Source organism: Cheilinus undulatus, linkage group 18 (assembly GCF_018320785.1).
Source record: "Cheilinus undulatus linkage group 18, ASM1832078v1, whole genome shotgun sequence".
NCBI classification, from domain to species: domain Eukaryota; kingdom Metazoa; phylum Chordata; class Actinopteri; order Labriformes; family Labridae; genus Cheilinus; species Cheilinus undulatus.
Genome location: NC_054882.1, coordinates 9,033,113 through 9,060,031, shown reverse-complemented (window position 1 = coordinate 9,060,031; position 26,919 = coordinate 9,033,113). Strand labels below are relative to the sequence as shown.

Genomic DNA, 26,919 nt, shown 5'->3' with positions numbered 1-26,919 from the left:
GAGAGAGAGAGAGTTCAGTCGTTTACAGTCATTGTGGTGAGAAAACAAACCACAATCAATAGTAGCTGCAAGAAGCAACCCCATGCAGGCATCGGCAATTGATTAGTGGCAAGCTGCTTTGTTGTTGCTGTCGGTTAAATCGACTGATTGTTCAAGGAGTCCGGTCTGCTCTCACAATCAGCCGTTATCCACTCAGACCAACCACAGCCACACTGAGTACATTTACACACACAGAGACACCAGCTTACACCTGATTAAAGCACAACTCCAGCTGGTAAATGACTCTTTGATTCATATCTATTTGTCCCAATTAACCTTTGAAATATTGGGATTTTGTTGATGTTTGTTTTGTATAGCATCCCTCTAAATAGAGGAGTTTTACATGTGAGAAATAGACCTACTCAAAAAGAGAGCAAAAAGAGGCTTATTGTATCATGTCTGCACATTAAATATGAAGCTAAAGCCAAAAGTCTGTTAGCTTAGTTTAGCATAAAGGCAAAAGGAAAGTGGAAAGAGCTAACATGACTCTTAGCAGGCCACAAAGCTGCCTAAAAACACCATCAACATCACTTATAGCTGTAATATTGTAGAACATGTGTAAAAACTATATAAAGATGAACGAACACACAGCCAGAGGCTAGTTAGCTAAGCTTAGCATAAAGACTTTAAGCAGAGGAAGGGCTCGTAACAGAAGTTTAAAAAAATCTCTGATTAGCACCTCAAAAACTCAGCTGTTAAGTTGTTTTCTCTTGTTTTTATCCAAACATAAACTTAATCTTAATCATAAAATTAATCTGTCATATAAAGAAAAAAATGAAGCTGGTTAGCTTAGCTTAGCATAGAGACTAGAAGCAGAGAAACAGCGAGCAATGCTCTGGCCAAAGGTAACAAAATGCACTTTCTACCATCGATAATTAACCTCACTTAGCATGGCAATGGACAAAAAGTAAAAATGTTGATATGGTATTTATAGGACTAAAATGGTTCCTGATAAGCACAAGTGAGAATTCATATTCCATATTAGCTTAGGAGAGGATGAAAAACTAGGGTTTACTGGCCACCAACCCCTTCTGACAGACCAAAGCACAGCTGAGCAGTTTCATTCTAGTGGTAATGCACCATGATATCAGCATATCAGAATCAGCAGATATCAGCTATGGAGTTCATTATCTGTATTTGCTATCAGCGGGGAATATCAGCCTATATCATCTGTAAATATTGTCAGCATGTAGGGTTAAGTTTGCTAAGTTTTAGGCTGGACCAACAGACCTACATCAGCTGCAGTCTTTTTCTATGATTGTTAACATCTCAGACTTTAAAGTTTGTTTTTAAGACTGAAGTTTTAGGTTTGAACTACATTTATACAGTCATGTGCATAAGTTTTAAGCATGTAGGGCGATAATGATTCATCACAGGGCCTTAAGGTTGTCATTACAGGGCAATGGGGCTGAAGGGGGAGCGGGCAGAGACAGGCTTGACACAAATGTGTCGCTTAGCAGCCAAGGTCAAGCTCAATGGCATCTCTTTTCCACATCTTTTTAACCCTGGTAATACACCCCAAAACCAGTGGTGATTTTCAGGCCCTTGGGGCATCCACTGCACAACCAAGGGCTCATTGCAACTCTACCACCTGCCTGGACAGTACCCTAGGCCAAAGGTTCTCAACGTGGGGGTTGGGACGGGGGTCACGAGGCACTGAGAGAGGGTTGCTTGATGCCTTCCAAAACACAAAGATTTTTTTAAAGATTTCAAATTGTATATTTTACCCATTTTTATTTTAAAAAAATTATATGCATAAAATTAGTTAAATGTGAAATTAGGGGTGTGAACTTTGTTACATTTTCCAAAAGATTATTTTCCCATGACATATGACATATGAAAGGACATCCAGAGCATGACTTGGGTTGTGTCAGTCTTACTTTCCACCAAATGGTGCCATCAGGTAGCTTACTCACCTATATCTTTGCCTTACTGCAGCCGGCATTTATGTCCTAAAAGTGGTGGTGCTTAAATTTAGACAGTTTAAATCAATTAACAGTCTTAGAAATTAATGATTTGTTATGAAATTAATTTTCTCCTTCCTTCTGTACTGTGCCACACTGAAATGACATGTTCAGATTCATGACTTAAGGAAGCTGATCCACTTGGCAGCTAGTGTTAGAAACAAAAGTCACAAAGTGTTAATAACTGAAGGAAAAGTAAAATCAGTTGGCTCTGCCTGTCCAGTCTTTATGCTAAGCTAACTGTCAAATGACTCCAGGTTCATTTCAACCATGCAGACATGAGAGTGATACTGATCTTCATATTTGACAAGAAGCAAATAAGCCAATTTTGAAAATGTCTCACAACTTCTTTTTAATAATACAAGTAGCCCCTTTGCAACAAAACACCAATCTTGTTCTGGTTGGCTTTTATAAACAGAAGCTAATAATGTGCTGACATTAATCTGATAATAAACAGTGTGTGTAAATGTACCCAGAGAGAGTTTATTTCTGCTAAGCGGTGTGTTAGTTCAGTGCCAGCAGCCCCACACGTCTGTAGAGTCTCAGAGGAAGTTTTTCAGTGAGATTGTTTTTTGTTATTTTTGGCACAGAGCGAAAGGCAGTACAAGAGTCCTACCTTTTGGTAAACCTGAATGACATGTTTCTACAACAGAATCAGACAAAGAAACAGTGAAAATGGTGAAGGAGGAGTGAGAGGAGGAGGAGGGGCAGGAGGGAAGGAGGGGAGGGAAGCAGGGAGGAGGAGGAAGGGGGATGAATGAGTGAACAAAAATGGGGTGATTGGAATCATCAACATTTAAGGGGGAGATTCATTTTCTTTCATCGATTATTTATGATTTCAATTCCTCATTTAAGCTCAGTCATTGCAGGAGAGATGTCGCTGGCCTGGCTGCCACTCTGAGAGAACACTGGATATAAAAATTATTTAATTAATAATCACTGTTAGAGGATTAATTTCCTTTCTATCTAGAATATTAGAGATTAATATTAGAAAAGAAATTATAGCTGACTTTGCAGATGCCTGTTTAAAAAAATAAATGCTGCTGGCTTGTTAATGGTACTCGTGGCATCTTTTAAAACTAGGCATTCATATTAAAAAAAACCTCAGTTTCTGAATACAAAATGAGGTAAATACTGAGTCTGATGTTACAGTTGAATGAAGACCTTTGAACCTGTTTCTAGGTTTGGACCAAAAAAATACAATCAATACATCAACATTTTTAAAGGATTTTCAGTGCACGAAAGTAGCTTTTCATTGCTATAATTTAAGGAAATTATTCTCAAAAATCTTTATTACAACTAAGGACTGAAAGCACACCTCAGTTTTCATGAAAAGGAGGTCAAATTGTGGCTTGTTCAGGCTGGTTTCAGTTCTCTCTGTTCGACATCCAGGCAGCGACAGATAAACAATTTAGACTCAAGAATAAATCACATTGTACAGGACAGTGAAGTGTTCCCCCAGCATGTAATTTATCATCCTAACTCTACAAGGCACTGTGCTGATTGGCTTCTAATTAGACCAGACAGAGTCACAGGAGATTGAGTACAGAGCAGGGCTGGAGTCTCTCCTCTCTCTATTTCAGTCTCAATATTTAAGCATGAAGGAGAAAAATGACCACATTTAGGCTTTAAATTAGCTGAAACCTTAGAGAGGTAAACCCCAACCCTTTATTCTGACGTGATGTGTGTCCTCTCCTACCTGCGGGTGAGTTTAGAGGTGAGTTTGGAGAAGAGGTTGCTGGTTCCACGGCTGCGGGTCTGAGAGAGCGGGGTGGCATCGTGGGAGAGCGTGGGCGAGGCCGGCGGTCCGTTGTACGTGGCCGTGCGGCGATCTCTCAGCTGGCCCCCATGGAAGGTGCTGCGGCTGGCGGTGCCTCGAGGGAAGCGGAGGCGGTCGGGCGTGGTGGCGTTGGCTATGCTGTGGATCGACGATACCGGGTTCCTTTGGGTGCCGGGAGACACGGCGACGCTGCTGAGGTGGAGGGAGAGGGACACATTTAAGATCAGAGTTTAAAGACAGAATGAAGAGGTGGATGGTTTTTCCACTGCAGATGTGTTTGTTCAGAAATGTTACCAAGACTCTTTAAAAAAAAAAAAAACAAAAAAAAAAACACGACTGCCATGGAAAAACCCTCCACAGCTCTATCACATTTCTCTCCTTAACTTGAAAATGGCTAAGAGTTTGTTACACCTACATGAGATTCTAATATTGCCATGTGGTTTTAAAGAAATGAAACCTGCAGGTTAGATGTGAACAGGGTAGGAAATTAAAGAAAAACCATCAAAATATAAATCACAACAGGTGGTGGATTCAAACAAAAGCCCCTGTAGTGATTTTAAAAGCCCTATACTGAGCTGAATTTGACTTCTTATAGAAGAGCAGTCTTATAGGATACTGTGTTATGATGCCCTTCATAACCACAGAAACTAAAGCAGGAACCGAAGCAGGAAGTGAAAATCCATCTACTCGCCTGAAGAGATTAAATGGGAAATTAAACTGTGCAGGAAATTAAATGGGCCATTGTGTGTTTTGTTGTAATTAGTGTTGCTGTACTCAAAAATGTAAATATATGTGCAGGTTAAACACAGTCTCAGCAGATAGCTGTTTAACAGGAGTCCGGTTCTGCCAGATAGGGACTGTGTCCACAGCCAACGCTGTTTGTGATGTCAGCGCTCATTTTCAATGCAAAACAAATGCATTTCACATTTTCTGCAATTAAAAATGACCTGTTTCTTAACAGCACTCTCTCATAAACACGGACTTTTAGAACAGCGCTGCATTTTAAATGCTACTTCTCCCTCACTGCAGTGTTAATATTTTCACCTATTTTAAATGTATTCACAGTGTTTATATTTTAAATGCATTTTAATTTTAATCATTTTACTTCCTAAAGTTTTAGTCCATAAAAATATCACATTTTAGCCATTATTTTTAGTCCAAAAAGTTTCCTTTGCGCTACTTTAATCAGCCATACTCTAAAATTCAAGTCCCTGTAAAGTGCTAAAAAAAATCTGTATTTTATGTTTGTTGTAAAAAAAGACGGCTGTGTTATGAACCTCCAGGCCAAATTTCAACCATGAAAAACATCTCTAAGTTCATGAAACTAAGCCTCAATATCATGAAGAAAGAGGCTGTAAAATCTGCTCTAGGATGGTGTGGGTGTGTCAGTTGAATGAGGTGAAGCCACGCCCACTCAAGTGAAACCTGATCCTCTCCAATTTCCAAAAAGCTACCATCTGAATGGAGGTTGAAGAATGGATTGAAACACACCTTCAGCAGGTGAGATGTTTGCCAGAGCTAGTCAGAGCACAGCGGCGTGGCTCTGCGCCTCTGAGTAGAGGGACAGAAGTCTGTCTCAGATCTCTCTGTTATGATGCTTCAATGACCTGTTGGCCACCATGGCTGATAGATTTGGGAAATTTACCTCACAATGAACAAAAACAGCACTTAGCTGTCTTAAGTTTCAATGTGGGCAGTGACATCAGCTAACAACAGACTGCATTTAGATGAACTGCTCAGAGATTTTATAATGTTGTAGCCTTTTGGGGGCGGGGTATTAGCTGGAGTAGTGTCATGGGGCACTATGTTAGCCCTGCCTAAATTAAACTAAGCTACAAGAGTGAATCCAAGATTCAGTCACATATAAACCTCAGAGTTTTCACATCTTTAAAGCAACCTTGTTCCAGCACATCTCGTGCTGGACACAAACTTTGGATTTCACTTTACAGGGACTTCAACTCACTATATCAGTACACTTTTATCACACTTATTTATGATAAACTAAAGGAAATACTGGCATACCTCAAGAGCTCTTGATCCAATCTCTGCTAGTGTTTTTACTGATTATATAACCAGTGGAGAGTGGAAATATATTGGATTTTGAATGTCCAACAGTCCAGCCCTGACATTTTAATCTCATTTTAGACTTCTTGATGAAAAATAACCTTTGTCAGAGATTTTATCTTCAATGATCTATTTTTAGCCAGCCTTAGTCTAGTCTTACTCGGGGGAAAATCCAATCCACTGACATTTTAGTCATATTCTAGATAAATAAACAGATATATCTAAACAGATACTTCTTTGAAACAAACATAATATAGTTAAAGAAACAAAAACATGAAATAAAATGTGTCAGTCCTGATGATTTTTAGTTGCAAAATTACCACAGATGAGATAAATTCAGAAAAGACTGCAAAAACTAAATGCATCAGTTAATTTCCCACCTTGAACATCAAGCCTTCGAACATGTGCAATAAGAAGAATGAGTTTCTGATCAGTTAGAGTCTAAACAACAAAAACAGCGATGGTCTAAGTGCTGGAGCAGCAGGGGAGCTCTGCCATCGTGTCGGACACCAACATGTGAGGAGGGGAAATCCAGACGGAGAAGATCGGGGTTCAGAGCAGAGGATGAAGGGGAGATCAGGAGCAGAGCTGAGAGAGTTGTGTTATTGCAAACGTCTGCAGCGGAGTGAGGCGCTCCTCCGCTCTATAGTTGTGCAGCAGGATGATGCAAACGTGGAAAAATATGATCACACGAGTTCAAGTCTCGTTCAGCACAAGGCAGCTTGACTCCAGTGTGAGGATTCATATTTTTTCCCTACTTGTGCCTCCATTTTTTATTTTCATCAGTGTCTGAAAGCAACTACGTCTTCTATGAGCAGGTAAAACTTTATTTAAGTCAAAAGTTCAGTGATGAATACTTCATCAAGGTACATTATGCTTCTTCAAACTTTTTAAAATCAACTCTACATGCTGACTTGACATCTGTAGCAGAGATTTAAACTAGAAACAGTCATCAACTTTGGTTGTTAAAACAGAGGATTTTTTTTCTTCCTCTGTTAAGCTGTGTAGCTGCAACTATTATCTCTTTGGTTCTGACAAATTCAGATCAGTTAAAGAAAACAGTTTTTACATTACAGTCTAGCAGCCAGGATGGCTGTTTTTGATGCTGTGCTGCAGCAAACGTTTCATCGGCATGGAAAAACAGGCAATGAAACATTGTATTTGATTTAATATTTATCAATAATTTTAGGAGACATGAACATTCATTACTCAGAATGAGTATCAAAGTGATTCTCCTGATGTTATCATAAACTTTTAATGCAGCTGTATGCAGCAGAGCTAGAGCTGAGAAGATGAAACTACTTCTTGTGTATACTTATTCACAATAAGAGCAATGTGTATGAGGGCAGTGGGAATAGAAAAAACTGAAAAAAACCAAAACAAAACAAAAGAGTTCTTTGGGAGATAACAATGTCCACTCTTTTTTTTAAAAATGAAGATAAATTTTGCTCCCTGGCAAAGAAATGGTACTTAAGTAAAATAAATAGTTAGTGGAGGGTGGTAAACTGGTATCTGTACCATCACTGGTAAAATCTCTGCTCTGGTATGGATTTTTGCAACACCATCATCACCGGTTTAAATGCACGTTTAGTGTCGTGGTGCACACATGAGACTTAAACTATGCCGCCCTAAGTGTAATATGACAGACGACAGCTCAGTCTGAGTCCAGTCAGCAGCATGTTTTGCTCTGACACTAAAGAGAAGATAGTTAACAAGCCAAATGTCACCTATTAGTACCCTTGTTATTAACAAGTAGCACAGTAATGAGGTAAATGGTGTGTATGTGTGTAATAACAGCAACATGAAGCAAGTGTTTGCTTTGCACAGTGTCTCAGTGTCTGGGGCTTTAGTATGACACAGTCTGTCTTTAGCCTAGTGCTGCAGAGACTCCTATTACAATGGCTAGGGCATTGGTTCCCAACCTAAGGTCCGGCCCCCCCTTGGAGACGCCAAAAAATTCAAGGGGGGCACGAGGCTAGAACTGCTCTGAGGCTGTCAAAATTTGGTTTGCATATATGAATTAAAATTCTAACACATTTACTGGATGGTTCATAAAAACTTCTTTTGGTGGTGACAAATGGGTATGGGCCTATTTTGTTGGAATTTTATCACAGAAAACAATTAAAGTTGAAGCTATTCTATGACAGTAATGCATGATTTTTTTCATGTTGGTCCTGGGAGGGGACTCACCATTTTTTCCAATACAAGATGGGGGTGCTCCAAGGAAAAAGGGTGGGAACCACTGGCTTAGAGAACTGTTTGAAGCAGTTTTAATTTTGACTGTAAATATCAATACAGTCTCACTCCTCATCTTTAGATTAAATGAGTTTTAGTCACATTTTAGTCATTTCTACCCGTCATAGTTTTAGTCTAGTTTTAGTTGACAAAAGCACCAAAACATTTTAGTCCAGTTTCACTCCATAAAAATTCCTCACATTTTAGTCTTTACTTTTAGCCCAAGCATTGGGCTAAATATGGTACCTGCCTGAATCTGGTACCAAACCACAGTAGTGTGTTCTATGGTCTCTGCCAAACCTGGGGTCCCTGCTTTCTACAGCTGAGAGACAGAATAGCTACAGATGCATTGTATTTTGACAGATTTACCCACAGTGGAGAAATATCAAAGATTTTAAATGACAGACAAAAACTAAATTACATTTTAGTGTAGGTTTAGTCATCTTGATGAAAACTAAACTTACTTTTAGTCAGTTTTAGTCATTAAAGATCTATTTCTTGCTAGTCTAGTTTTTTCTGTCGAAAAGGCTGTTGATGAACATTTTTAGGCATAGTTTTAGTCAATAAAATTAACACTGGTTTAAAGGTGTTTTAAGTCCACAATTAGTCAAAGAAGATAGCCAGGGCAAAATACAAGGTCAGAGGAGCAGCTGTAGACTCTAGTAGCATGAACTTGTTTGCTAAATCTACATTAAATCAGCGATAACCATACTGCCTACAAATCCTTCAAAATAAAGGTCTGTGGTTGTTTTCCCTGAGGGCTTTGAAAATGTGAATGCCCGCATCAGGGAATGTGGGGTTATTCCACACCTCAGCAAAGAGGAAGGAAACTTAAAACTACAGAAGTGAACACAGAGTCATTTTTCTGTGATCTTATGCTCAAACATGGCTTTAGTATAACATCACAGGTCTATTTTTGGTGAAGATGGGGGTTGTGACACTTGTTTATGCATTAAAATGCATTTTTTTAAAGTCTGTAACACATTGATATAATACCATTAACCACAGTATTAAAAGGCGAAAAATACTATGATATGATGTTTAGGCCATGTCGCCAAGGCTTATAAAAAAGTGCCAACTATTTACAACAATAGGAAAAAAATTGTTATTGGCAATATTTAAAATATTGTGATTGCTATCAGTCCTTATCTTCTCAGTCTGTGCATCCCTTAAAGACTTCATAAGTAGAATTTTGCTGCAAAATTATATATTTTCTGCAGTTTGCATAGCTAGGTTATCTTAATACAACACATAGATGCAATTTACAAGGCTTTGTATGAGGCGCCGGTTTAGCTCAGTCGGTAGAGCAGGAACCTGTATACTGAAGCTATAATCCTCAGTGAGCTGGTTGTGGGATCTATTCTATTGCTGTCCTATCAAATAAAGGCAAAAGAAAAACCTCCAAAAATACTTTTATGTAAAAGGCATTTTAGGACTAAAAACAGACTAATGTTTCTATTTAATTACCAAACACTAACCTATTTATTTTAACAAACCTTGATGTACTCTATCTTTTGCAGGTTACTTCTTTGCTCTTTGTGGAAGTGTAACATCTTATGCCCTTTTTTGTCTTAAGTTGAGAAAAGCTGATTAGGTTCATTTATTGTGCACTGAGCTTCTATATTTACTTGTTTGTTTGCAATTTGTAAAAGGTGCTATGTGCATAAAAAGTTATCATTCTTTGTTTGCAGGAAAGAAAAACAAGCAGCACAAATGTCCCGTGGTGAATTAAACAGCTGGAAAATCATGTGACGCTTTTTCCTTTACCATAGAACTGCTCTGAGGTCCGCATGCAATTCTAATAACCTTAATGTGAAGGAAGTCTTTTCTTTACTTGCTCGTAGTTGATGAAAGTAAATCTCAGACACCGATGAGAATAAACATGCAGGACACACGCTGTCCTTGCTGTTCTCTGCAGGAAATGGTGTCCATGGTTTAGTCGTAGGGTTACAGAGTGTGAAGCTGGCTGGATGTGTGGGTTAGCGAGGGGCCAAACAGGGGCGGAGACATGAGAGGAGACAGACAGGGGGGTTTGGAGGCCCTGCCGTCTTACTTGGGCGAGCAGTAGTCCAGAGCGTAGTAGGAGTGGGGCAGCGTGGCCCAGCCTGCCTGGCAAACGTACAAAGGGCCGACGGTTTGATACCTCTGCCGCACTGAACTGGACGAGGCACCGAACGCAGTGGCCGCAAAGGCAGAGGAGGGGCTAGTGGCACAAGCCATCTCAGTCATGCTGGTCATGCCACGATGGAAAAAAAACCACACCCCGAAAACCACAAACACACAGGCAAGAAATGAAAATAAGACAATGAGAAAAGTAAATAAAGACAGAAAGAAGGAGTAGAAAGAAAGAAACTGAGGGAATGAAACAAAGAAAAGGATCCTGTATGGGTTTTTGTTCAATAATAAGGCCTTAGATGATAAAAAGCTATCAGAGCTCAACCAGTATGAGTTTAGAAGGCTTACATAATTATTTTGATACTGAGCCGTCCAATATCCATATTTATGAGTCATGAGTTCGACCACATTTGTGTTTATAATAGGGATTTTTGCATTCTTTTTTGGGTGGAAATGGCTCTCAAGCAGCATTAAAACCAGAAAACTGGCAGAAGAAAGCATTGACTGGTGATAAAGGAAAACATAAATAAACATACTGGCTTCTATAACAGGTTCCACAAGAATGTACAGGCTCAATAATCTCATTAAAAACCAAGAAGGAAAAATAAATACTGATTCAACTCTGCATTACTGATGAAGCACCAGTTTAAACCCTGATTAGGCTCTCTATGCTGATGCAGGTTTTAGCTTCTCATGGTGAAAGCAGGTCAAAGTCAGCAGATGTCCTCTCTCACCTGTTCTCCTTCCCGTTGGGAATGACAGAGAGGCGGTCTGTGTTGTTTCTGTCACTGCAGACGTATGTGTTCCTCCTGGTCATCCCTGCCGACGCGGTGTTATTCTGCAGAGACACAGGGAGGCGGATTATCAATACAGGGGGTAAAACTCCTGACCTCACAAGATGGCTGAATATCAGTAAAACATAAAATGCATTCAGCTTTTAAACAGCAAAAGATGCTATCTGACTTCTCTTGTGAGAGGTACTTGTACATGAAAAGGACAAATTAAGAAGGCAAAATAAGAAAATTAATCACGATTCAACTTTAAAACAGCAAACCACACTAATGGCTTCTAATTTCTTTTGTGCAAGGTCCTTATGTTTCTTAATCCAGGTTCAAGGGAGAAGAAGAGGCAAAATCTAAGCGACAAAAAACATTTTTAGAAGCATTTGCTTCTACAAAGCTTAAACTTGAACTGGATTCTTAATATGAACATAAAATCCTTGAAAAAAACAAGCAAATCTTGAACCAAGGAGTACAAGGTCTCATGAGTTGAATATGTTGTTATAGCCCTCATCATATGGAGGATTCTGGTCCATTTAAAGCAACAATTTTTTTTGCCAAAATGTGAAAAACAACTCCTTTTTCTCTGATTTCTCCTAATATAAACAGAATGTATACAACACAGGTGTAAAAAACATTAACACATTAAAAAATCTATCTATCTGGACATTAAAAAGATTTTAAAAAAAGGTATAAAAAGAAAGAAGTACAATGTTTGCAAGGCCTTTAAAGATTAAACCTGTTTTCTAGGATTTTTAGTGCAAAATAACCAGAACTTTCTGTACTTTTGAAGCTTATACTATCATATCTTCATTGATATTTTGCTGCAAATAGTAATTTAATTTATAAATGTATATGAGTTTATTCTAACTGGAATTATAGCTCAGAAGCTTCAGGTCCAGGCTGACATTTTTAACTTTTTATTTTACCTTTCTAAATAAATAAGACATTCAACAGTTCCCTAGGAGGGTTCAATTCAAAGAAGCTAGAATAGTTAATATATAAAAGGGTCCTATTTGACCTAGATAACTACAGAGCATTTCTCAATGAAAACAGTTTATTAACATCTTTGCACACAAAATAGATTCTTGTTTGCATTCCAAATTTATTGTTAATAGGAGAACCTCTGTGGTTGGAAAATGTGTTCAGAAAATCAGCCAGTCCTCAACACTATATGTTAACACACCAATTACACAGAGCTGAAATGAACATTTTTACAGCCTGGTCCAAAATAGATTTTAATGGGAAGAGTTAATGCCTTTATGGGCACAAACTGTCTATTAGAATACAGTTTTGGCAACTCATCTGTTTTGGTTTAAATAAGAGTTAGCCTTGCAAAGGAGGTGGGCAGATTCCATGCCTGTCATCAGGCAAATCCACCAATCTGCAATGAATGTGTCAGGTCTGAAAATGAACCTGGCATATCAGCGTTATTTGAGGAGAACGAGGCAGTAGCTGTGGGCGGGGTTTAGTTGTACTAGGAGAGGATGTAGCGTTTAGCTCAGATGTAGTGGTGGTTTCATCAGAACTAACTTTATTAAATAAAGAGTAAAGAACAGCACTATAAGCTTTCGTAACAGAAAAAAATGTTTTAACTCTTCTCCCAACCCGTTTTGGCATGAGTTTGTGATAGTCACAGAAGGAGTTTAGTTGTATGTAAGCTAATATGCACAATAGCTGCTACCAGTGTACAATCAGCTTGGGCGTAGCCAGAGTATAGTGGCAGTTTAATCAGAACTGGGTCAATTTTCTTGATTAGAACAAGAGCAAAGAGCCACCCCAAAAACTTAAACATTTTTGCACTTCTCCCAACGGATCCTGACATGAGTTTTATCCACCAACAAGCTCCACTGCTCTCACACCTTGGCAGTGCCAGTCTATGGAGCGCTGGTTACAACCAGAATGCTTCGTGCCTGACTCCTTTTTTTTTGTAGTGATTTTGGTGCTGGCAAACACAATTTGGTAGTATCTGTATATCAGATATCATGTATCTTTTATTATAAGGGGCATGGCTGATATAACTGTAAGTCAGCCTAATATGGCTGATTGTCAAGAGGCTTAAGTGTCACCTCTTCATCTGTTTCTAGGATGATTTAAGTTAGTCTGAGACGTTTTCAATATGGTGGCTGCAATATGAGTGTTGCTGAACAGGTGACTCACGCTGGGGCCGGTGGTGGCGCCTTTCCTGCGGTCAGGGATGTCCGCCTTGTTGGGGTTGTTGGCGTTGCCCAGCAGAGGGCTGGAGGGTGGAGCTCCGCGGCTCCCCGGGGTGCTGGGTTTACGGAGCTGAACCCCGCTCTCTTCCTTTGCGTTGTTCTCGGCTGTAGTGGTCTGACTCCTCTTTGGATGAGCCATCCCCGGAGGGACGTTCTGACCGACTGCAGAGAGGAAAAACAGTCACAGATGTTTGACGGATGATTCAAAGATGCTCTTTGTACCTCTGGCAAAAAAAGATGTTTTTATATATCAGTGTGTTTTTAGTAAAAATCGGAGACAACTTGCATGACGCTGACTCAAAGTGACGGGGCAAAATGACAAAATAAAAGCAGATTCATGGAGAGAAGGGATTTTTTTGCTCAAATATAAGCATCTTGTCCTTATTTTGTTGCAAAATAACAAGTTTGAGGTCATATCATGTGGCTTGGGTGGATGCATTTATCTCATCAAACACTCAACAACAATATTTTTATCAGCCGTGCAGAAATGCCAAAATGGCCACTGGTTACGACTTTTCAAAAGTGAAAAAAATGCTGGTTTCTTTGACTTTTATGAGAGGAAAATGAAGGTCATTGGTGTTTGGACTGTTGCATGGGCAAAATAAATAATCTTTTTTTGTCTACATGAGCATTAGGAAACTGGCAGGCATATTTCACCGTTCTTTAACTCTTAAAAGACCAAATAATGAACAAAAACTTCACATTCATTCATACTGAAAGGTAGAATTATCTGTTTTGTGGTTAAAATGTATTAAAATGTGTTACAATTTTGTGTGAGATCAAAATCCAAATGTGAAAACTAACAAAGGGCCTTTTTATCCTTAAAAGCAGGGTGAACAAAGTGTGTGAACGCAAGAGCTGCAGGTTTAAAAGGTTCTCAGTGTTGCTATTTAAGTTGCAGATCCAACAGAGAGGAAACTGTACAAACCGACTTTATTGACAAAGCATTATATCACAGAGGACAGCACTGAGCTGTGCAAATAAGCTAAAGGTTAAAGTGCCTCCACCATGTGACCGGTTTGATTTAACTGCCTTTATCCGCCTGACAACAGAAAGCAACCTTTATTAGGAGGGAAGGGCACGACACAGTCAGAGCTCATTTGACTTCCCTGGGTCGTTACAGAGGAAACCACTACAGGGAAGTGAAAATAACATCACTCCTTTGTTCACAACTAAAGCTTCTGTTGTGATAAGAAGAAATGGTAGTATTCTCCTCACCTTGTTCACTGTAACGCCTCTGTTTGTGGTTGGACGAGACGCTCCTCTGGACTTTGAGGTGGGAGGGCGACTGGCCGTTGAGTTCACTGTTGGGTCTCGGTTTGGCCAGAGAAAGGTTGCTGCTCGAGGCCGACTCGCTGGGCTCCAGCTGAAGGGAACAAACAGACACGCAATAACTCATATATCTAAGTCTTACATTTCTACTTTTGACATGTACGCTCACAATCAGAGAAAATAAGGCCAGCTTTTCCAAAATAATGGACCTGGGCAGTAGATGTTTTTTTGAGGAAGGAGAGGGACTATAACCTGTTTGTTTTGGTTGGGTTATATAGCAATAAATAATATATTAACTATACTTTATTTTTTTTCCCAAACTATTTCAGTGTGTACCAAACGACTTAACCACCTAAGATCCAAGCTTTTTTTGGTATGCATTTATCATTTCTTCTGTTATTGGGGATTATTAGGACATGGTAAGTATAAAACTAATCTTTGTATTTCAGCAAATACTTTTGAAAAAATAATGTCCTCATAAAATTTACCTTGACTGATGAACAATTATCCCACCGCCCCCTCAACCCCGACTCTGTTTGTGCTGTAAGTATTTTTATAATCTTAAAACAAATGACTGAAAGGAACATCTGATTTATAAGCAATGTATGTTTTTTTTAAGCAACTGAAATCAAAACACACATCAGCTGCAAGGATTTTTAAATGAAATATCCTAGAAAAGCAGAACTAAATAACTTGTATTTATTGCTAACAAAACAAATTATTTTATACAACTGTAAAAAAGTAGAAAATAACTCTGCTGCTCAATTTGCATAGTCAGCTCTATGTTCTAGTTTTATGTTGGATGGGACAATGTCATGTGACCACTTCTTCTTTTGGGTTTCCAGCAGGCTACATGCCTTTTAACACCTGGATGCCTATCATGTGACTACACAGAAAGTAGTTGTTTATAAGGGGATGGTGCATTAGTAGAGAGAGAATTGCAAGGGAAAAAAATAATTGACATGGCAGGTGGATAGTCATTAGAACGGCACAATAACAGGCTGCAAGAGGAAAAAAACATAAGTGGCAATGATTTATGGTTCATACATTATTTAACTTTATACAACCTGTGTCTTTTCTTGTTGTCTACATCAGTGTTAATTTTGTTGACTAAAACTATGACTAAAAATGTTCATCGACAGCTTTTTTTCATGGCAAAATCTAGACTAAGACTAACAGAAATAGATCTGTGATGACAAAAACTGACAAAAAGTAAGTTTAGTTTCCGTCAAGATGACTAAAACTAGGCTAAAATGTAATGTAGTTTTCATCGAACATTCAAAATCCATGATATTTCTCCACTGTGGGTGACTCTGTCATAATGCAATGCAGCTGTAAAGCTATTCTGCCTCTCACCTGTAGAAAGCAGGGACCCCAGGTTTGGCAGAGTGTATAGAACATAGTACCATGATTTGGTACCAGATTTAGGAAAGAAAATAAATGCCTGAACTAAAAGTTAAAACTAAAGTGTGCGAACTTTTTATGGACTAAAACTAGACTAAAATGTTTCTGAGTTTTCGTTGACTAAAACTAAAAAGGGTAGAAATGACTAAAACGTGACTAAAACTAAAAGACGTTTCTTGTAAAGACTAAAACCAAGACTTAAATTAAAAACAGCTGCCAAAATTAACACTGGTCTACAACATTGGTCTCAGAGGGTCAAAATCTTAAAGAGTTTCAGTTCAATCCAAATTTTAGGCATTAAGTTAAGTTAATTGAGTCTCATTCAGTCTAAACGTTCCTCTTTGCTCTGCTGTGTGGATCAGTACTCCTGCTTTCTACTCTAATGACAAAAACTCGTGTTTTTACCTCAGAGGCCTTCCTGCCCAGCAGTAGGTAGGTGGCTGTGATCTCGTCATACTTCATCTTTGCCAGAGACTCCTGGATCTCCTCCAGGTTGTAGCCCATACCAACCATTACATCTGCACAGGAAGACAAATAAAAACAAGGTTCAGTAAAAAAAAAAAAAAAAATACTAACAGGGTTATAACAAAGGTGTTCTGTGCAACGACAGCACACATCCATCTGATGTAAATAGAAATATATGAACTATATGAATAATATTTCATAGACATTTATGTTTTTTGTCACATCATTTTTACACTGTTAGAATTTTTTGCCAATAAGGACATAAGTGAGAACAATAGTGAGGAAAATAACACCCATCTAGAGGAAAAAAAACAATAACATATGGCAGTTGATTAAATTTTCATGTTAAAACCCTTACTCTGCTGTTTTGCAGATCAGCGGATGCACTACATGAATGTTTGTGTGAGAAAATGCTTCATGTGAGCAGCAAAGATCAGGTATTCACCCCTCCTGATCTCCAATCAGCATTTTTCTTCTACTGATTGATCGAGGCAGAGTCGAGAGGGTGTGTGTGAGGACATCTACGTACACACTCGACTATGACGCGTGGCCTCCCCCATCTTCCAGCTCACGTTTGCAGCAGCATGCCGGGGGAGGCTGGGAGGTGTATCCTGCTGCAGCCTGATGTGCTTTAAACATTTATCTGTGTGGTAGTGTTTGCCCTATCTACAGTATGCATTATAGGCAGGCTTTTATCCTTTCATCTCAACACTACGCAGCATATTAATCTTTAATAGACTCTCCTCTATCTGAAAAATGTTAAAGAACAGAACTAATGAGAACAGATCACATCTTTAAAAATATGACTGCATCAACCCTGGTCTTGCTTTCCATTTCTTTGGGTCAAAACATCTTCTTTTAATACATTAAAAGATCAGGAAGTGGTCCAGAGTCTGCCTGAAAGGGCAAAACAAGCAAATAAATGTTTTTAAATTACTTAACCCCTGCAAATTAAATAGATTCTTCTTGCTGTCAAGCCTCTTGGGCAGTACTAAAATCTTTCAGTCATGCTGTAACTGGCCACTGAAAGCCATGCTAATGCTGTTATTTTTGCAGGATAATCAGCTCTCCTTTGCAGGCCTTTGTATCTGACTGACATCTTCTAATTTGGTCAAATCAAATCAAGGAAATAGATCTCAGCAGATGTGACAAATTTGAATTTGCAGCTGCATCATGATATTTTTAAGGATCTATCCATCTCCCATATCCTTCATGCTAGGTAACATCCATGTTCATGTATAAAAAGCTCAGTCGCAGTGCAAGACAAGAGACCGAAAGCGAGGAACCAGCTGAGCCTCTGTTACCAGGCAGAATCTGTGATAACCATCTTCCATCCATCTCCACACTCCCTCACTTTCACCCTCCTGCTTCCCCCCACAACCCAACACACTGCCTCTGTTGTTTTCCTCTTTAAACATCTCCTTTACTGCTGCAGCATTGGAAACACATTAGCTTTCTGACAGAGCTAATAGCATACCTTTACAACGTGATTTTGATTAGGTTTAGTAATAACGTGAAATGAACAGAAACATGAAGGTTATTAAGTCATGTTCAGATTCAGTTAGACAAAAGATGTTTGAGGCCATATATTCATGTTATGTAAATGTTCTCTGCAGCTTTATTTAGACTCAACACCAAGAGGCACAATGCATTTACCATGTTTGACAGCTGATGCTTTATGTCTGCAGAGGAGCAGCAAATAAAAGTTATCAAAGAAGTCCATTTCTTCCTTGGCTTTGATAAGCCACCAGGGATGGGTTTAATTTTATTTTAGTGAGTTATGCTGAAATTCTGCGATTCAGCAGAGCAAATACATTCAATGAGAAGACGTTAAGTTGGGACTCTGACTAAATTTCCACTTCCTTTTCAACTGTAAAAATAGATCAAATCCCTTCTTTCTGGCTAAAATAAGAGATTTTGCAGTAGAATATATTTAACTAAAATGGGTGCATTTGAATTAGGGGTACATGGTATAATCGGCAAATCAGTATAGGAAGATTTTTTACTTAAAAAGTTATTTATAGTTTTTTCTACTATAAATTTCTGCTAATATCTCCAGCTGACATAGTCATTTTTACTCACCCATACGGGCTGTAAATACAGCCTGTATCAGCCAAAATATCAGCCCATATTGATAGCAAATATCAGTACATATCAGCGGTAAATATTGGCCTATATAGGCTTTAAATATCAGCCTATGCTAGCAGTAAAAAATGTCCTGTTTTCTGTACATATCTTTTAATGTTGGCAGTTAATATGGGAATGTGTCTGCCGAGATATCAGCCAATATTGGAAGCAAATACTTGCGTATATAAGCAGTTAATATTTGCCTATTTAATCTGTAAATATTGGCATCAATGGCTGTACATAACGGCCTACACCAGCTTTTAATATATGTCTGTTTTGGCTGGGTATATCGGAAATATCGGAATATATATCAAAATACATGGGTTTTATCTGCACATATAAAGGCGTTAATCTGCTGCAAATATTGGCCTATTTTGGCTTTATATATTGGCCTTTTTGTAAATGTGTAAATGTAAAGGTGTAAATGAAAGCCCACGTCTGCTGTTTATATCAGCCTATATGAGCTGTACATACTGGCCTATATGAGCCGTAAATATCAGTCTTAATGAGCTGTAAATATTGGCCTCTATTTGCCAATGTATCAGCCTAAATTCAGCTAGAAATTTTGGCCTATATTGCTTTGAATATAGACAGTAAATATCAGCCTAAATTGGCAATTAATATACGTTTATATCATCAGTAAATATCTGTCTTTATTGGCAATGAATATCAGTCTGTATCCATAATAAATATCAGCCTATATTGGCTGTAAATATTGGCCAATACCCACAATAATCATAGGCCTATTTTATCTGTAAATACTGGTCTTTATCCACAGAAATTATCTGCCCATATCATCACTAAATATCCACCTTTATTTTATGAATTATCAGTCTACATTGGCAATGACTATTAGTGTGCACTGGCTTTAAAAATTGGCTTTCTTCGGCAGTAAATATTGGCCTTTAGGAATAAATGCCTATAATGGCTGTAAACATTGGCCTGTATCAGCTGTAAGTATGGGCTGCATGTATGAATGTTTGTGGCATTTCAGGTGGAATCAACAGACCTACAGTGCTTAACAAATATATTAGACCACCTGTCATATTTGTCTCAAAGACCATCCAGCATCATGAAGTGCTTTAATGTGGACCCTTTCATTTTCAGTGAGCTCTTCACATTTTACCATTTTGAACAAGAATGAGCGATTTCAAACTGAATTCACCCAAATTTGAGCCGGCTCACTGGGCTTCTCTGAAAAGTCAGAAATTAATCAAGCATAACATTCAACCACTTCTCTATGCACTGATTATGTCAGCTCTTATGTTATTCACAGTTTAAAGGATTCCTGGTTATTAGCATAACTTTATAGTTTAGTGCACAAGACAGAAGTGTTGCAGACGTGTTGCAATGCCGGACTTTGTAGGATTTTTCTTTTTTAAATATCTGACTCCTACATAAATTATTTAGATGGGAAGTTAACATTTAATCCCGCCATTAAATTTACATAAAATGATGGACATCTCATCAATTTTTTCCAAGTATTGTTCTCATCCCTCCTAAGCCACAACAATGTGAAGTTCTCTGCAGAGTGAGGCAGCATATCTCCTAAAACACTTTTGTATTTTATGCGGGGAAGGCCTTTTTTAAACTTTTACATGCATTATTTAAGAATGGGGGATTCCTCGCTGAGCTTAAGAACATCCCTCCTCCCTCAGCTTCCTTTCTCTCTGCTCTGACTGGGTGACTGGGAGTTCGCACCGGCACATGTGCCAGCCTCAGCTGCAGTTATGTAAGAGGCCCCCCTCTGTTCGCAGCTTTCATCCAGGGCACGACGGAGAGAGGCTTCTCCTCTTGCTCGCTCTGTCTTCACTCTCTCATTCTCTATCTGCAGGCACCAGCTCTGCTCCTGTTTACTTATTCATCTGCACGTTTCATCTCTTCTTTTTAAGCTTTTCAGCACTGTAATAATGAGACTTTCTCTGAGCCTATGACCCTTCTGGCACTTAATCTCCTCAACATCAGACAAAAAACATTTACAGTATATTTGAGTTTTTACTGTAATAAATAGAGGAGATTTTTGCTACACCAGTGCACTTTTCTGATTACACAACAGGCTCTCGCAGGCCCGCTGGTCATAAAACTGGAGAAAAACTTCAATCGAGCAAACTTCCCTCTAAAGGAAGAAAAACGCAGTTATGTGAATTTTCCAGCCACATCAGCAGCAGAGGGTGTTTTTAATCATCTTACCTATTCTCTTCTGGTCTGTGATGTCCAGCTCAGGTTCAGTGTAAGGCTTGAGCTCGTCCTCCTCGAATCCTGTGTTGATCCATCGATCCTTCATGATTTGCTGCAAAAGTAAAGGCTGATAGTTAGCAACTGATGACTGGATTTATAAGGCTTCAATATGGCAAAAATTATAAATAAGGATTGGGCACTGAGCTGCAGAGCTGAATGATGCAGAAAAGGCTTTTATTTTACCCTTCAGGAGTCAGTTAGATGTGCAGGAATCAAAAAAGCAATGCATAATAGTATACAAAAACATTTTTTTACACAGTAATGCTGTTTTGAACAGGGATGGACCATGATCCCCCCCAATTTTTTAAACCAGGGTCATGTTGTAATGTGTGGAATCCAGCCTGCAAACAACAGACATGCAAAAAACTAGGCTAGCATTTCTTAACTTAAAGAACAATTTATGTTAGGTTATATACTTACCTAAATGACCAATTATATGGTCCATTTCAATTCATGTCATTTTGTAAGACAGATACCATGATAGAGATGTTAAATATCTTTGCCTATTAATGGTCATCTTCACCAGGTGTTAACATCAAAATTACAAACTGTGACAAACAACCAGGCCCATCTGTGAGAAACTCATATTTTCTTCATACAGTTGCCTGTAACTTTCTAAAACCTAGTTCAGACCAAAGATTGGCAACAGGACAAGCTGAAACTCACAGCTGCTTGACACACCTTCTCACACTCCCTCAATTTGATATGACTTACTTCTTAATAAAGACGGAGCTGCACAGGCACTGTGTTTTCCCTGTCTTGATCATCGTGATAATGTCTAACACATCTCAGGTGATGTGATTTCGTCGGTCTCATTTTATATACTTTGGTTTTTTGATTGATGATTCTTTGACTTTTAGAACTTGTAGTTCTTTTCCCAGAGACTGCAAATAAACATGCTTTTCTATTAAGGTCTCTTATGATTGTATGTCTTCTACAGGAGCATAGAACATTCACACTCAGTTAGCTCATTTAAAGTCTTTCTTAAATGCAAGGGTGGAAAGTAACCAATAACATTTACTCAAGGTTAATTGAGTACCTTTTTAGCGTACTTGTACTTTTTAAAACAACTACTTTTACTTCAGCACATTTTGAGGGAAATATGGTTCTTCTCAACATTTTAAAAAGCATCAAGTACTGAGTTAAAAAAAAAAAACACTAAAAGCCAAAACGAGGAGGTTCTAGCTTTGTGCCAACAAGAAAACGATCAAAAGTTTGAGTTCCATGGCACATGATGGTCAGTAGCAAGAGAATGATTCCACATTTCATCCTAAACAGCCATTACATTTGTATTAAGGTTAAATCTTACCTTGTAAAAAACAACCTGGTTATAGATTCAGATCATCTTGTAGCTCTTTCACATTAAGAAATACATTTTACTGTATAACCTCCTCAGGTATCAAAAGTAGCTACTCAGTACTCAACACTTGGAGTAAATTTTAAATATTTTTTTACTTTTACTTGAGCAGATTTATAGATTACTACTTTTACTTTAACTTGAGTATATTTTATCCAAAGTAACGTCACTTTTACTACAGTACAAAAGTCTAGTGCTTTTTTTCCACCCCTTATGTCTAATATTCAAATCTACTTTGGGGAAAACTAACGGGATGTTTACTTTAGGAACCACGCTGTCAAACTGTATCAAATTTCTGCTTTTCAGATGCAATGGTACCAAAACACAGATACAGTTTGATTTTCATTAGAAACACATCAAAGTTTAAAGTCACGATGTTATTACATTCCTACTTGTATATTAGATATCCATATATCAGAAAGAGGAGCCTTATGATACCAAGTTTGTTTTAACATTTATCAGAGATTCCTGATACACACTCAGTAATATTCCCTCTCATCCACTGGGTTTGCTGCCTTTAGTGATTATTTATTGGTTATAATCTGCAGTAAAACTAAGTATTTAGAGATCTTTATTTTATTTAATATATTAAAAATACAATTGTCAAAGTGCCCTGTGCCAATTCAGTACATTATGGTGTGTTTTCTCTATATTCCTGAGTGATAGTGGGATACTCTAAACGGTCATAAAACTGGGAGTGCCACATCTTCTTTCTTCTGCTTGTCTGAGCCTCATTTTCCTCATTCAGTCACTTGTAAAACCAAATATAAAGCCAAATCTCCTGTTGCTTTAATGGGGCATTGAATTCATGGAGCTAAGAGGCTTTTCACCTAAGCTCCAAAAGGTATGTCGTAAAACCTTAATGCACAACTATAAATCAAAGGTTTTACCGACATTTATGGGAAGAGCTTCATCTCTTTTTAAAACTCAGAGCTGGAGATTACACAGGAATATCTATTTTGGTGTTTCCACATTCATGTGGTTCAGTGAAGTATGAATTTATCTGAAATGAAAGTTTTCAGCACCATTTAAAAGGCAAACTTGCAAAAACCAAACTGTCTGATGGTTATCATTCAGATGTTTCACATCATAGTGCTGCACAGCATCACAGTTTCCCAGACCTTTATTTTCAATTTGCAGCTGATCAATTTCACTCAGGGTTTAAATCAAGACCCAGCCAAACTAATTATCACTGATCATGGCTGGATGGAACTGCAGCTATAATCTAGGACGATCATGAGCCATCTAGGGCCAACATATGCCACTCGACAGCGTATGCTTTTATTCGCCTGCATTCAGTTTGACAACGCAATGCCATACAACCGTATCCTCCTGTTAAACAAAAGACACACAGCGTCTCTGTGATTAAATGGCTCGTTTAAAATTCACACGTCTGCCTTTTATCCTGATCAAGTTGAGAGCCAAAAATAGTCTCAAAAAGAAAGGGACGTTTTATATGTTAATGATGCACTGCTGGGAGTCAGGTAGGGCTGCACGATTACAGCTGAAAGACGACCATTAACACATTTTTCTGACAATGTGATCATCACTCAGATTGATCTGTGGAATGATTCTCTCTCCATCCTCTGCCTCTCTTCAAACATGACTATTTTTAATCCCAGCAGATGCTCCCAGGGAAATCAAACGTCTAAATGTCTCTGCTATCATCAGACTGTGAATTGTGGGAAATTTAAATCATGGTCAGATGTTAAGACAAATTTGGTAGATTTTGTTAAGAGGTCAGAACTAATGCAGCTTTTATAGTTTACAATATTCCAGAGGAATATACTGAACTTACTACTCTAAGCTTTAGTTTCTATACGTCAACATTTTTCTCAACAATACTGGTTTAACAATAGCACTCACTGCTGATTTTTCATGCTTTGCACACAAACACAGCACCTTTTGAACACTGATACATTGCTCTAGATTAAAATTCCAAGTAATAAAAAACTATTTGATTTGGATTAACTGCCTCCAAATCCCACCCAGCATCTTAGAGCCATAATGCCAAGTTTAAACCTGGAGAGAACGCTGAGACTAAGAGTCTGGCTTAATGTTTTAAACATTTCCTGACACACTTCTAGATCCTTTCTTTAAAACTTGTGATGCCAAACAGACGATAAACAAAAACAATGTGACATTAAAAGTAAAGATCTCCATTTTCTCCATCTACACGTCAGTACTTTAACCCTTAAAACCCCAAGCCAGTTTCTGCTATTTTTGGCCCGTCTGTATTTTTTATGCTAAAACACCTGAAGAATTTTAAACCTTTTAAGCACAATAAACTTACAGACATCTATTTCTATTGTAATATGCGTGCTGCAAAGATGTCAGATGAATTTCTCAAAAGTTATATGACCAGAAAGACCAAGCTGACAATGTCAACAAAGAACAAGCTGTTTCTCATCCACAGCTGATTTCCAGTGTGTAAAATGCTAATTTATCTGATATTAGAATCCAGAAAATCCTCTTTTCATTAATTACGCCTTAGAGGACTATTTCTTCTTAACTCTCCAGCTGGCAGATAACTATCTTGTCTCTTTTTCAACTTTGGTGCACCCTGATTGGTCGCTGTCACTAAGAAAAACAACAGAAGTAATTGCAGCATCGTAATTGACCAACAGGCTATCAAGAAGTTGTTATCTTTTACTTCTGGTGTCAAAATAGAGGACAGCTTGCAAGACTGCATAGTTTCATATCACAAAATAACGCATTAAACAGTGATATAATCATGGGCTTTGCAATGTGGATGTACAGTATGAAAGCTCTGAATAAACACCACGTGTCTGGATTGAAAATGTTCTGTCCATAGACCTGCAAAAAGGTAAGCTTCCGATGACAACTTACTCCACAGAGATCCGTCTAATGGTTCCTGAGATATTGTAAATAATGCATGCGCTATCACCATGAATCGCCAGCAGTCCCACGGGGTTTAGAGTGCAGAGTTTCTAAAAATCTTCACCTTGGAAGGAGTTTTCAAAAGGATGTCTTTTCAGTAACCTGAAATGTAATTTGCTTGTGTATGGGAAGTCACAGACATACTTCCATTTTCTAAAATACACACCTATGTGTGGACAAGCATTACTCCCATTGCCATCATTACTTGCAAGACTAGATAGACAACTGAACCAAAACCAGATTTTACCAAACTCAACTGTAATGAACCAAACCAGACCACTCTGTTGAAGCGCATCAGAATGTGCAGCTCCTGCTGTGTATCTATATGCCCAATTAAGACCAAAGATTTGCAACAAGTTGAGTTTGATGTTGCAGCTACCTGCAACGGGCCACTCTGCATCGTTCTAAACACCCGTCAGCTCACACTGCTAGGCCTGAAGGACGCGATGCATCATTTCTGTAGCAGAGATTTCACTTCTAATTTATTATTTCTTAAATGACTGCACGATAAATCTACAACAGGGTCAGTCCTGCACATAAACCTTTAATCATGTTCTTTTATGAGCAATACTAAAAAATTCTTCATATGTGTACGCAGGAGAATGATTTATCACTGAATCTTTCTCGTCATCATTGTATGATGGCAGAAAAATTTCACAGCACATATAAACAGAAAAATGCTCTGCTAGCCCAGTCTGTTTATAAAGAAGATGTCCACTGAGAATAATTTTCCACGAACAAATTTAGCTCCAACAGGCTTGAATTTCTCATGGATCTCTCATATAGCACTGCAAAGCGGGAAAATGAAACTCTTTATAAAACAATATTTCTATTTCCCGTTTTCATCCCTTTGTTAATCTTTTTTATCTGCTTACTGGACATGATGTTTTTTAAGTTTTCAATCAGAAACTTCCCCTTGTAAACACTCCTGTCTTCCCATCAACTGTGTGTTTAGGCATGATGTGCAGCCGTCAAAGGAGACTGGAGTGTTTATGAGTCGAAGTTTCTGAAATGAACAGACAGATGTAATCATTTCCAAAATTAACAGCATGACTTCATCTGATGAAAGTGGCATTTATAGCTTAACAAAACACGATTCACATTCCCTTTTCTTGCTTTTATCTGCGTGCAACGTTCTAAAAGCAGCAGTCTGCGCCTTGACAAACTGAATAACAGGTGACTGCATCAAACTGCTCGATTTGGGCTGCAACAGCTCGGTTCAGACAGCTGTGACTGCCAACGGCGGCGTTCTAAAACCGTCTCAACAGATCACAAATCTTTGGTCCGAACAGGGCTATGAATCATGATTTCTCAAGACTAGGACACCAATCTTGTGTCACTGTGTAATATGAATGTTAAGGCAAAAATAACAGAGGATCTATATTGTGGGAATGTTGTGATACTGCACCATGAAAAGGGCTTTTAAATGTTTTCCTCTCTTTTGGTGTTTTGTATTCTAAGTCTCTCTCAGTGGTCTACTCTGCACAAATTTATCCAAAGTTCCCTTTTTTTTAAACTTGAACATACAATGAAATAAAATTATTTTCCTTTTCCTTATTCTTCCTTCTTTTTTTCATCACAGACAAAGTATACTTTTATATATAACATGCTTGCTTGTAGGTACAAAACTAAGCAAAATACTGAAAAGTCCAAGGATCAGTTATGCCATCTTATACAGCACTGAAACGAATTAAACTTGTTTTATTATTGCATCTGATTGTGCAAAGACACTCAGTCATAAAGTTAGTCTAAACTGCCTTTTTGCCCTTTAGTTATCTAAACAACATCAGCAGAAAGTTAAATCTTACGTTAGATTTTTTTATAGCTGTTATCTTTAGTCTGTCAAGAAAGACATTTTGTTTTTTTCCTTGTATTTCATTCAGTTTGACAGAATATTTAACCATCACTGATCATCACTATGTATAAACCTACTTTAAATAACCATAACCATGTTAAATAACAC

General features: G+C 38.2%; 1 protein-coding gene across 18 annotated transcripts in view; it reads right to left on the bottom strand.

Moving 5' to 3' along the window:
• mark3a (MAP/microtubule affinity-regulating kinase 3a) overlaps window positions 1–26,919 on the bottom strand; it is a 96,333-nt gene that overhangs the window by 17,189 nt on the left and 52,225 nt on the right. For 8 of the 18 annotated variants that reach the window (XM_041813103.1, XM_041813110.1, XM_041813107.1 and 5 more), the window contains exons 10-16: window positions 20,651–20,750; window positions 16,274–16,386; window positions 14,411–14,558; window positions 13,137–13,354; window positions 10,932–11,035; window positions 3,703–3,975; window positions 2,620–2,646 (exon numbers count right to left, since the gene is read on the bottom strand). In XM_041813103.1, coding sequence (XP_041669037.1) covers window positions 2,620–2,646; window positions 3,703–3,975; window positions 10,932–11,035; window positions 13,137–13,354; window positions 14,411–14,558; window positions 16,274–16,386; window positions 20,651–20,750 — 983 coding nt within the window. The remainder of the gene's footprint in view (window positions 1–2,619; window positions 2,647–3,702; window positions 3,976–10,931; window positions 11,036–13,136; window positions 13,355–14,410; window positions 14,559–16,273; window positions 16,387–20,650; window positions 20,751–26,919) is intronic. The other 10 variants (XM_041813109.1, XM_041813114.1, XM_041813112.1 and 7 more) reach the window with 3 other exon arrangements.